The sequence below is a fragment of the Dryobates pubescens genome, chromosome 24 (assembly GCF_014839835.1).
Source record: "Dryobates pubescens isolate bDryPub1 chromosome 24, bDryPub1.pri, whole genome shotgun sequence".
NCBI classification, from domain to species: Eukaryota; Metazoa; Chordata; class Aves; order Piciformes; family Picidae; genus Dryobates; species Dryobates pubescens.
The window spans coordinates 4,068,463-4,080,477 of record NC_071635.1 but is presented as its reverse complement, the minus strand read 5'-3'; the positions used below and the strand labels follow the sequence as shown (position 1 = coordinate 4,080,477).

At 39.6% G+C, this 12,015-nt stretch overlaps 1 protein-coding gene across 33 annotated transcripts in view; it reads left to right on the top strand.

The window, feature by feature from the left end:
* Window positions 1–12,015, top strand: part of CAMK2D (calcium/calmodulin dependent protein kinase II delta) — a 128,542-nt gene that overhangs the window by 108,991 nt on the left and 7,536 nt on the right. For 18 of the 33 annotated variants that reach the window (XM_054172612.1, XM_054172602.1, XM_054172615.1 and 15 more), the window contains one exon: window positions 2,467–2,515. In XM_054172612.1, the coding sequence (XP_054028587.1) occupies window positions 2,467–2,515 (49 nt within the window). Of the gene's footprint in view, window positions 1–2,466; window positions 2,516–7,018; window positions 7,103–12,015 lie in introns of all 33 variants that reach the window. The other 15 variants (XM_054172589.1, XM_054172591.1, XM_054172587.1 and 12 more) reach the window with 1 other exon arrangement.

Genomic DNA, 12,015 nt, shown 5'->3' with positions numbered 1-12,015 from the left:
TTTTCCACACCACACATCTCATCCACTATTCCACAGCAAAATAGGGCCATTTCAGGAATTTAGCAAGGAAAATCTCATTCCTGCATTTGTTAACCTGGTGTCTCTTGAGCCTGTTTTCATCTGTGTCCATCTCCTGTGTATGTCCTGGTGACTGTTGAGCTTCTAAAGCTCTTGGTGGGGGGGTCAGCAGCAGAGGTTCTGCAGCCTGAGCAGCCAGGCTCGGGGAGCCTGGTGTCACTCTTGTTTCAGACAAAAATGCTGCAGCCTAAGTAAAACCAAAGAATGCTGCTGTCAGAGTGTGGTGAGATCATACTGATGAGTTTGATGTGCAGTTGTCACCTTAGACAAAGATGTCCTTTCAGTTTGTCCCATCCGCTGTTTCCCAGCATGCTGATACACTGTGTTGTGATGTGTCTTTTGCACAGGACTTTGGTTTTCTTCCATAACATTACTGAGCAGCTTCAAACATTTTAACATTTCAAGTGAAAAAGAGGTCTTTTGGTCATTTTTTAAAAATTATTATTATTTTTACACATTTTCTTCCTGCTCTTTTTCTTTCTCTTGTGTATTTTGATGTTTGCATTTTGGCAGCTGATTCCTAAAACTTGTTTTGTTTTGTTTTGTTTTTTTCATGCATGGACTTGAAAAGGGCCAGGAAATACCATCATTTACATATAACACATGTTCCTAGGTTTCCTGGAAAGAATTTGCTCTTCAACACAAATTTCACTGTTTACAGTGTTGACTTAAACAATTGACATTTCATTTCTCTAGTCTTAACTACTTGTGGTTATTTCATATGAGAAGGATTGAGTCTGAGTGAAAAGATACCGCATGCAGGCATTTCTCAAGCATGAAAGTGTTGATGGTGTGTATTGTGCTCGTGTATCCCCATCCTCCATGTACCTTGCATCTGTCCAACACAGAGCTTCTGTTTTCATGTTATTACATGTTCAGCTCCCCAAGTTGGAACTGACAGGCACCAAAGAACCTGTGTTTCAATACTGGTCTAACCTCTGTCACTGGAGTCCACTAAAGACCAGAAAAGCCAGACAAAATATTGGCGTGACTACATCTACTTGACTTCATTACATAATTGTAGCAATTAAGATACTCCATGTCCCAAAAGGTCACAGCAAACCACTTAATGCGGAGAGATACTCCTAAATTTTTCTGAAAGACTGATCCTTGTAGTATGGCAACTGTGGAGTGGATGCTTCAGTATTACAGGCTACATCTGCTGTGTGAGCTTGTGCATGGTGTTTACAGCTTGGAGGGTCTGGGGAGGGTTGTTTACTTATATGGACTTTATCTAATATTTTAAGTGATAAAGCATGACACATCTGTGTAGAGTGAAACATCTAACACCAGCTAGTTGAGGAAAAGCATGGTGACTTGTTCAGTTTTGTGTGTGAATTAATTCATGTGGTTTTATTTATGGATGCACATGCATTTTGTTTTATTAAGGTCTGAGTCATGCATTAACTGTTTGGAACATTCCTTCAGCTCAGCCTTGTGAGGACACAGTAAATAAAGGACACTGTCAAATTTGCCTTTGATTATTTAATTGTGAAATCCTTTGGAGAGTTAAATACAATGCTAGTCCTGTTTCTCAGATAATAAACCAGGAATTCCCTTTGTGCTGTTGAGGTGTGAATTATCAAAATTACATTGATTCTACTTTTCAAAACCCAAAGTTTAAAAATCTCTTCAGCTTTCTAAACCTGTGCACCTATTAGATTTGACAGTGCCCTGGTGAATTTGCCTGTAATATTTCATGTCTCTGGTAATTCCTGAAAGACTGAGATACAGTATCCTTGCCTTTTTAACTCCGTGGTTAAGTATAAACTGTGACAGATGAGTCATTCCTCTGCAATGACTGGTTGCTGAAGAGCACTACTACAGAGACACCTTGGTTTGTCAAAATCATTAACATATCTTTATCAGTTCTCCATCTCCAAAAAAATGTGTTATCAAAAAAAGAGCATTAAAATGACAGTCTGGGGACTGTAATACACATTACTTAAGTCGTATGAACAGAAAAGCAGTTGTAAATTGTAGCATGCAGGAGTCTGTACAATTAAAAGTTGGAATGGAATGACTTATTTTGCACAGTTGGTTTAATCACTAAGTCTAAAATGGCAAGTTTTCCTACTTGGCTGAGGTAATTCATAGAACATCTCAGATGGACTGTGTACAGTTGGATGTTAAAGTTTCTGTTACATTCCTATGACGTAAAAACATCAGACAGCAGGAAATGTATTCGTGTTCCCTACTGTCCAGAACAGCAATGTTTGACACCAGTCTCAAGTGGAACTGTCCTGATGTGTGGCCGTTTGTTTGTGAATTACATCCCACCCTGCTTCAAGGCTTTGCATGGTATCTGTAACTAACTGTCATTTTCAAGGGCACGCACTTAAGGCTTGGCTTGCTTGATACATTTTACTTCTATCTCTCTCTCAACAGGAGTCAACAGAGAGTTCCAATACAACCATTGAAGATGAGGATGTGAAAGGTATGATTTTAAGTTTGAAACATTTGGAGCAGCAATAACATGAGTTATATCAGTTGGCATTAAGGTAGAAACTCCTAGTGAGTCTCTTAAGAGAAGGTACTGCTTTTCCTTGCTTAAAAGAAATTACTTTTAATACCACCCTGCATTACTTCTGACATGTTTCAGAATTACCTTTAACTTTTCATTTCCCAAATCCCCGTTTGTCATGATGTTTTGGGATGAAGAATATAAAGTTAGTGTTTATTAATGAAGATACCAGTCCTAGTAATAGTAAGAGTAGATTAAAAATGTCTGTCAGTGCTTTGTAACTCTTAGTTGTTGTACTTTCAGTGTGCATTTTTGTCTGGGGTTTGGGGATTTTTGTTGTTGGGGATTTTTGTTTGGTTTTGTTGGGTTTGTTTTACCATCTTTCATCATTTTAATTTTTATTCTGTTCAGATGCCAGTGTTTTTTCACGTTTCTCTTTTGTTCTGACCATGCACTTATTTTATTTTCTTTTGAATTCTTTTTTAAAAAAAAATCTTCTCTTTTTAAATAAAATTAGTTCTGTAACTTCACAATTATTGGTTTTATTTCTTTTTTTCCCCCTTCTATTATATTGTGAATGATACTTTAATAACACTGTGGTTTAAAACAAAAGGTGTTTCTTTTTTTTTAAAGAGTATTAGGTTTGTGTGTCTCCTGTTCACAGAAAAGTTTGTTTTTCAGCCTAAAAGACCAATGTTACAAGCACAGGGGAAATGCAAGCCAGAGGTGCTAGTGGAGAATGGAAAAGAGAAGAGAATTCTTAGAGAACCATTGTAACATTGCAAGAAATACAATGCCTAAGTTACAAGCATGTCCTAAAATAAAAGACTTGAATCTGCTGAAGAGCTTTGCTGGCCTCTCAAGAGCATGGGAGTGGTTTAGAATTTAGAAGAGAATCAAACATGAAGTAGTTCGAATTGTATCAGAAATATTTAGTACCGAGTTTCTGACTGGCATAAGAGGTGTTATTCATGTTTGATAAAAATACCAGTGTTGCCAGGGTAAGGAATTGATGGTGTAAAGATGAAAGCAGCCTGCTGATGGAGGCTGGCCAAGGAGTGTGATGTTAAAAATGCAGATTTTATATTGTGCTACACAGGAGATTCATCAGGCATCTGCGTCATGGCAGCTCAGTTCAGGTTTGCACAGGGGAGCAGAGCAAGCCTGTGGCAGAGCCTCGCATTGTGTTCCTGCTGGTGCTCTTCACTCTGCTTTTGGAAAGGCAGAGGAGCTCAGCTGGTATACAGGCTAGCATCTGCTGCGCTGCAATCATTTTCTCTACTTTTGCATAGTTTGTGTTCCCTCCATGGAGAGATTTACTGTCCACTGCTAGTAGTGATGCAGCTCTAAGTGATGACTTACAGTGGTGTGTGAGCTTCACTTGGCTCTATTTGATGCTGAGGCTTTGTTCTCAGAGTTCCGGTGAATCATTTCACCTCCACTTGAGCAAAGTCTTGGGTGCAATAACAGCCACAGTTCGCTCACTCCCAATAACAACCTAGTGACAGCAGTTTGAGTGAATGCACAGTAATGGCTTGGAGAGCAATTGCAGGTCCCTGCAGCTGATGCAGAGGAAAGTGCAGTGAAATTCACCTTCATTCATAATAGTTGGTGTTTCTTCCCATTATATCTAGTTTAGCAACTAACCTCATTAAATGAACAATGTAATTATAGGGCCTCTGCATGATGATTTAGCAGTTGTATTTTTATACCCTCTGAAGCTTAGCACAGAGAATTGTGTCTGAGGGACACAGTTGTGAGAAAAGCAACAAGGAAAAGGTTTTGCCTAATTCTTGTACCAGATTTTGTAGTGTCGTAGTTAAGAGCATGTTGGATGGCTACAAGATGCTTTATTCCCAAAACAGAGAAGAGGATCTTGCAGTACCCACAGGTCTGGGAGAAAAGATGCTCTTTGTGTCCTTCTCTTTGCTGTAGTGTTCAGCTAGCAGATGTAATGTGGTATTGCTCTTTCCCTGCTTTGGTGGGAAGGCAAGATGCTTTCTCCCCACCAAGAATGACAGTTTGGACTGCTAACATCTGGAATGACCACAAGAACCTCAACCACTGATGCAGCTGTTTCAGGATCAGGTCCATAGCCTCAGTCTTTGGGTGCACATTTCATTCCAGTGTATAGGGACTGCATTTTCTGTTTATTAAAAAAAGAAATACAACCTCCCTGCTATTTAATTGCTGGCAAGATTGCTTGGTTTCCACTTTCTATTATTTCCTTCACACTTCCACTGGAAGCTGCTTTTCAGGTTGTTTTGTTATAAATTAAAGGTAACAATACCCCGAGGGTGTAATTTCTGGAATGATTCAGGGAATAGGCAGTCCCTGACAGCTCTTACAAGCTCAAGCTTCATGCTTTAGCAAGACAGTTAGGAAAGAGATTTTTCCCTCCTACTCCAGACTTGACTTCTGGACAACAGAGAGAAAGCTGTTCTTGTGTCAGGAAGAGCTACTGGTGTCAGCAGGAGATAAGATACTGTTAGGAGAAGGAATGGATTTCAGAGGTAGCAGAGTTCTCTCAAATTCCTGTCTGGGTCCTTGGGCATGTGCTCAAGATAATGCTCATCACCAAATTTGCAGGTTTTTTTCAGCAAAATCTTACTGCTTTTCTTCACAGCACAAAATGGGAAGAGATTCCCTCCTGCAAAGGAGAAGGGGAATGGGAAAGCCACTCTGTAACAAAAGCAGTGTTAGCATGTTCTGTCGTACTGCAGAGTGTGACTCTTTGCTGCAGATTTTATTCCTCCTTTCATTATTCCAACACCCTGCACAAGATTGCACAAGCAGATACAGGGTTCCTTCCTTTGTGCAGGCTACCAGCCCACACCTTTTTCAAACATTCATCCCTACATCGTGTGTTTTTTGTATTTTTCTTTATCGATTTAACTCTGTAAAGTTGTGTGGATCACGTGAGTCTGTCTGCAGCACAGCTGTGGTTTCATGTGCCCTGTGGGAGTGTGTGCGCACATGCATGTCTGTACAGAGTATGACAAATGTTATGATTCATTAAGAAAGGCAGCAATTAAAAAAAAAGAGTCTTAGCTTTCACAAATGTGCCTTCAGGAACAGATTCTTTATCTCATATCTGCCAGACAATGCACACCGTATTCTCTCATGGTAGGATCTCTCCCTGTTTTCACTCTTGAAGACAGGTACTTTAGCTCAAAGACAGTAAAATCAGACTTACTTTGCATTTGTTAGTTGCTGAAACTCTCAGTGTCTGTAACTTTGGCTTCCTTACGTGTGCATTTACATCTCTTGGGACTGGACCAGCTTTTTGTGTTGTTTTTTTTTACAGTGCTTGGCAAACAACAGTGAGCTTTAATAATTCAGGGAATAACCTAATTCTAGAACTTGAGTCTGAAATGACTTGAAGCTCTAGTTCAGATTTCTTGCTAACTTAAGTTTCTGACATAAATCATCAATTATGGGCAGATCCCATGGCAATCCCTCCTAAATAGAAGGATAAGAGTAGACAGAAAGAACACACCAAAAGCTAGACCATAGGCAGTGCCACCTTCTGGAATTGCTTGTGGGATTTCTCCTTCCTACAGTAATGAGACTGGAACTCTTTGATGAGAGATGGATGCCTTTTTTTTCACTAATGCCATAGAATGCCGTCATTATTTTTGCCAGCAGTGCACACAGGCTTTTATAAAGCTGACTTGTTAAATTTATCATGGTCGGGAAATCTGGGTTTCTCGTGGTATTTTTTTTTTGCCCCTGGAAATGAATTAATGAAAGCACTAAGAAGAATGATGATTCCTGATGGGAAAAATTGCAGAGTTGTTAAGGCACTTACAGACTAGGTGAATGCTGGCTACTTAATCTATAAAATCCACTGCTTTGAGCATGAACCATTCAGGAAGCAGGCCTTCTCATTTATTTTGATCATTTATTTCATTGTATAGCTGTTGGCTTTATTTAGCAGTTGAAAGAAACCAAGTTAAACCAATCCATTTGGAACATACTGTCCTGAAGAAAAAATTTCAAATTTTGAAGAAAAAAATGGAAAAATCTTGTTTCAAATTATCTGAGATAGAGGAATAAACCTACGCTGGCATCTGAACAGAGTCATTTATGGCTGTGGCCTTCACAACTGTTCCTTTGCACCCGTGTGACCTCCCAAAAGTACATCACTGACATTGTTTCTGTGCTCAAAGATTTTTGTTTTTCTTTTAAGTTCTTGTTGCTTGTAATTAAATTATGGTTATTTTTCTTTTGGCCTTCTTTTTCTTTCTTCACACCTTTTTGACCCTCATACAGCTCTCAAAAAGGAGGGTGACATGGAGAGGTTATGTTCCACACACCACTCTTCCTCTTCCATTGCTTCTTCACCTCACTGGTCACCAGCCTTGCCGTGCCCCAGCGGCCGCTCCTGCTGCCAGTGCCTGCTGAGGATTCTGATCACACTCTACCTGGCCATCTTTGTTTGTTCATATGTTGTGTTTCTTTCCATCAATTCAGCGGGCAAGCTCACGAAAAATGCAATCTCAGAGAGTCACTCGCTTGAGTCTGAGCATTTCCACTCCACTCCTTCCTCTGTACTGTGTAAGTTGAGAGACTCATCTCTCCAGATGATCTCTTTTGTGCTCTCCTCTTCCCTCCCCATCTTCTGACAGCAGCACAAAAAAGGTCAATACTGTGATCTGTCTAATCTAGGAATGACCTTGTCTCAGGGTTTGCAGATGTATGGAGTGTATTTTTTAGATATTTATTGGGCAGATTTTATTAATGGTAAAAATATTATCATCAGCTGCAACAGTAGTTTCAGTAGGCATGGACTTCAGAAAGTGGTATCTTGCAGGGGTAACCTTCGCAGTCATTTTCAACTTGGAGACAGATGCCACTCAGCCCTGTTTTGGATCCTGGATGGGGTCTCCAGATTAGTTGCCTGTATGTTTATGTCTTTCTTCAAGTTACTTTTTCTTAGCATCACCATTGATAACCCAATCTTAAAGCTGCCGTGACGGCTGTTAGCTTGCAGGATTGATCACTGACAACCGAGAAGTTTCCTGCTTTAGGAGGAGACCTGTGATGATTAGCAAACAATTATCTGTAAGGGGAATCTTTAGGGTGATCAATTCAAATTTGAGAGCAGAAAGGCTTTGTGTCAGTAGCTTGTGTACTGCTACAAGCAGCTAATGGCAATAAAGTATTTTCACTAGCAGTGAGCAGTATTTTGAAAACTCAGTGAAAGTTCATATTGTTGAGAGATTTTTGGTAAACTACATGGGAGTTCCTGGGCTTGCCCAGTGTGTGGTAGGTATGAGAGTTCCTGGGCTTGCTGGAGACACTGGTATAGGCCCAAGTGATGGTGATTTTGCAGTTGCATCACAGGAGCACTCAAGGCAGTGTTTTTGTGAAACTGACACTTCAGAAGAAAAAAAAAATCAACTATATGATGGAGTCAGACTATGGAGTTAGAGTGGGAGGGGAGGTGGTCAGAGGCAGGAGCAGTTTCTTTGTCAAAGGTCTCAAAAGATGAGCTGGATGAATATCCATACCTGACAGCTATTTATTGTGACAGCACAGTGGTAAGAAGGTGCAAACCAAGAGTCTGCAGTGTTAGTTCTGTGTAGTGTGAAACTAGATTCACTCTCTGCTTGTTGTTAAGTAGCAATTAATTATAATTATCAGTATACATTCTAATTATAAAGAAGAACAACATTAATTTCTTAGCTGGTAAACTTGATAGGGTTTAATCTGCTGTCACGGCTAGGGGAAAAGGTGATCTCGGTGTGGTGTGTTGAGAAGAGACGAGTTGAGGAAGGATTATGATATATTTAAAGTAAATCCTGGAAAAAACTTTCTCCATTTCAGCCCCAGGTGCTTGAGATATTGAAGAATATATTTATAAAGGTAATGCAGTTTTCATATGAGTAAAAAGGGGAGCTGCCCCATTTCTTAGAGTTACTGTTTCAAGATTATTGCTAGTGTTATTATCTCAACACATCTCAGTGCTTTCTAAAGCATATTTAAAAGGAAAGAGATGTAGAATAGAGGGTTATTATTGGTAACACCAGTGGACGACAAGATCATCTCTGAAGTTATGTAGAGTGATCAGGTGGAAGCACAGTTCAAATAAATATGCACAGCAGCAAAGCTTGTTGATGCTGCAGTTAGCATGACTTCAAACGTCATTTCTTGAGACAGCAGCCAGATTCCATGATTAATGTAACATGTTGAGAAGCCATAGTGCAATGTCTTGTAAGTGCAGTGACTGTGGTAAGACTTTGTTCTGAGACTGTAGGTGATTTGTCATTAAAACATAAACATTTGCCAATGTTGGCCACACAGCATAAATTACAGTCTAATTGTAGGGTAGCTCCCAGGAAGAGAGCATCTTTAGGAATAATCTCATATAAATGAAATGAATGTAGGACATATGACAAGTCGATTCACATCACATTATGATAAAGGTTTAGACAGGAGATGCATTCAGTTTGATTATTTTTTTTTTTCTTAGTATGGGGGTAGGGAAAGCAGTGGGCTAATTTTCCAGTTATTTGCCTACTTATGTAATTAATTAATTTTATTATTTTTTTTAACTAGACAAATAGTAGGCTCACAGGTTTTGAGGAAGGTGAAAGTCCAGTTGAATGGCATCTGGTACATCCACATAGGCAGAGTTCACTATGAACACAGGATACAATTTCTAGTTTCTTTCCTTTCAGACTTTGGTTATTTTCAGAGTATAGCAATTGCATGAGTGTCTGTGTGCTTTCCATCTGAGTGCTCTTTGTTGGGATGATGTTCAGACACAAATGAAACTAGGTTCCCCCATACTGTGCCTTTCAATTTTAGCAGTCCAGTGTTGCCTTGCTAAGGACCGTACTGCTTTAAAATGATAGCGCAGTGGGTAGGATTTGTCTCCCCACATGTAGACATCCTCTACCATGTAGATATCTATATTTGAGCTAGTTGTCTAGACTCCCTTTAGTCAATGCAAATAGGTCAGATGAGTCACTCTTGTCTTAAATAGCTATTTTAGGATATGATGAATTCTGCCCTGAAAGTGCCTGTTTCTCTTCATCGCCTGTAAGGGAGGGGAGTTGGGGGAATAAACTCACTTGTCTGTACTTATACATGTCCAGAATGGTGTGAGGTTAATCCACTGTGATGTCCACTAAGGTACATAGTTAAGAGCATCGAGATGCAAAGTTCTAAGGGTTTTCTCCTCAAGAAACAACATGTGAGGAAGTAAGAAACAGAATCGCTTTCGTGATCCTCAAATTCATCTGCTAATCTGTGAACAGGCCACCTCATTCTCCTGGGAAGGTGCTTTACTGCTTGGCAGGGATTTCATCACTCTCTTTCAAAGCAAACAGGGTAAGGGGTATGAAGTTCTACAACTGGAAAGATGAAGGTCATTTGTCTTTGCTGTGGATTTCACAGGCCCTGTGGCAAGTGCTGTCTGCACTGCTCTTATTTGTCAAGCTACTTTCTCAAAGAACAAAAATACTGCTTTTGTACGTTGCTAGTATGAGGACTGTTCCTAGGGACATTTGTGTTAAAAGGAACATGTCCAAGAACAACTAAAAACTCTAGTCCTACTTCTGTAAGAGCAGTGGGGGTAATTAATAAACATTTCAGGATAGTAATTATATAGTCAATCACCTAGAGTATTGATAACAGTAGAAAGATATTCCAGTGTCTGAAAGAAGCAGAATGTGTTTTAAATAATTATTTTAAGAACAAAACTACTGATGTCAGTTGCATCGCTTCCATTACCAACAACACGATCTCTTGATTATGAAGCAGCTCATCAGAGATTTTTACCTCATTTTCCACACTCTGATTTAATAGTTGGTAATTTCCTAGTCTCTGATTGGAATGTGTTTCCAGGTTATTTAATCAAATCCTTTAGTTTAGTTCTATGTATATGAGATGTGGCATGCAGAACTTGTGATTTCCTCACTGTATGACGTCTGCGTATTCTGGAGTTGGTCTTGCCAGCTTTTTCTCACCCTAGCCCTTGGCCTGTACTGACAGTGCCATACTATGGCCACAGTTTGATCTGCATTGTTTAAACCCTGCTGATCTGCAGTCAAAACATCTCATCGTTGAAATACTTTGTTTTATCCACAAGCTTTGTGAAAAATAAAGCAATTCTCACTTGAAATATTCTGACCCATTATGCTACCTCGTAGCCAAGAACTACCCACAAAAAGCCTTGCTGGACATTTATATCCACTTCTTTCTCCATCATTTCTGTTCTTGCTGGTTTCTTTTTGGTGCTTTTAATCGGAATATATTAGATTTGCTCTTAAACGAAACAATGGTGAAATGAAAGAAATGAAAAGGTTCTCTAACACCACAATGCCTGTTCTTGCAGTACATCACTGGAGACTTGCATTCTTCCAGTGCCCCACAACGTTTTCTTTTTGAAGAAGAATGAGCTCTCTCACTACTTTGATTTTAACATTCCAAGCGTATTTGTGTGTGCGTTGTGAACAGGCTAGTCCACACGTGGGAGTGTGCAGGGGAATTAGAGTTGTTGCTTGAACAAGAGAGCTACTGCAGCCTGCTTTCTTGCATTTCTTATTAGTTCAAGCTTGGTCTTCCAAACTGATTTGCTGAGATTTTTAATAAGAAGTTGAATGTAAGTTAGAACTTTGCAAGTGTACCAGTAAAATCTACCTCCCTTTACCTATTTAGCATTAAACCCACAGAACTCTGGATTTAAGAGCAGTGCAGGTCTGGATGAGCTTCATTGGTATCAGGCTGAACCAAGAGAGATTCAGTTTTCAGAATGAATTCAGATTTTCCATCTTGCCCTCCTAGAGTAAGATAATGGCAATAATCAGGAACTTGTTTTACTCTGCACTGGTTTAGTATAACCTCGATCAAATGAACCAACACTAAGCTATGGGCTTCTTTCCTGACTAATAGATAAAGGAGAAACTGTTCCACATATGTTTGCCTTTGAGGCAAATGCAAACACTGCTTGAGTTTGAATAGTTTTAAGGGAAATACCTGTTCTGCTTATTGATTGCAATGGATTGTACTTCTGGTAGTGTTTAGCACTTACTGCAGTACATCTAGTACTAGTACTATGATCTACTTGAGGTTTGTGGTAATAGAGATGAGTTAAGCATTTTACAACCAAGCATCAATACTTCAAGGGTGGGTGTCAGACTCTTAAAAGGGAAAGGCCCTGTGTGTATATCAAACATGAAAGCATGACTTGTGAAACAATCAACGGGTTCCTTTCATTTGGAGTTGAGAGTTGAGGTATGGTTTGGTTTTGCTCTTTAAGCTGCAGATCCTTCAGTGAAGGAAAGATGATCAGAAAGCATTCCAGGAAAGAGGATTGATCTTGCCATGTTTAAATTCCTCATGAATACAGAAGAACACTGAAGCCAAACCAGTATAAAGCAGCAATACAAGATCATGTCCTTTGGGCTCAGAGAAGGAAGAGAGATGGCCCTTGTGCAGTTGAGGGATGACAGGATGCCTTT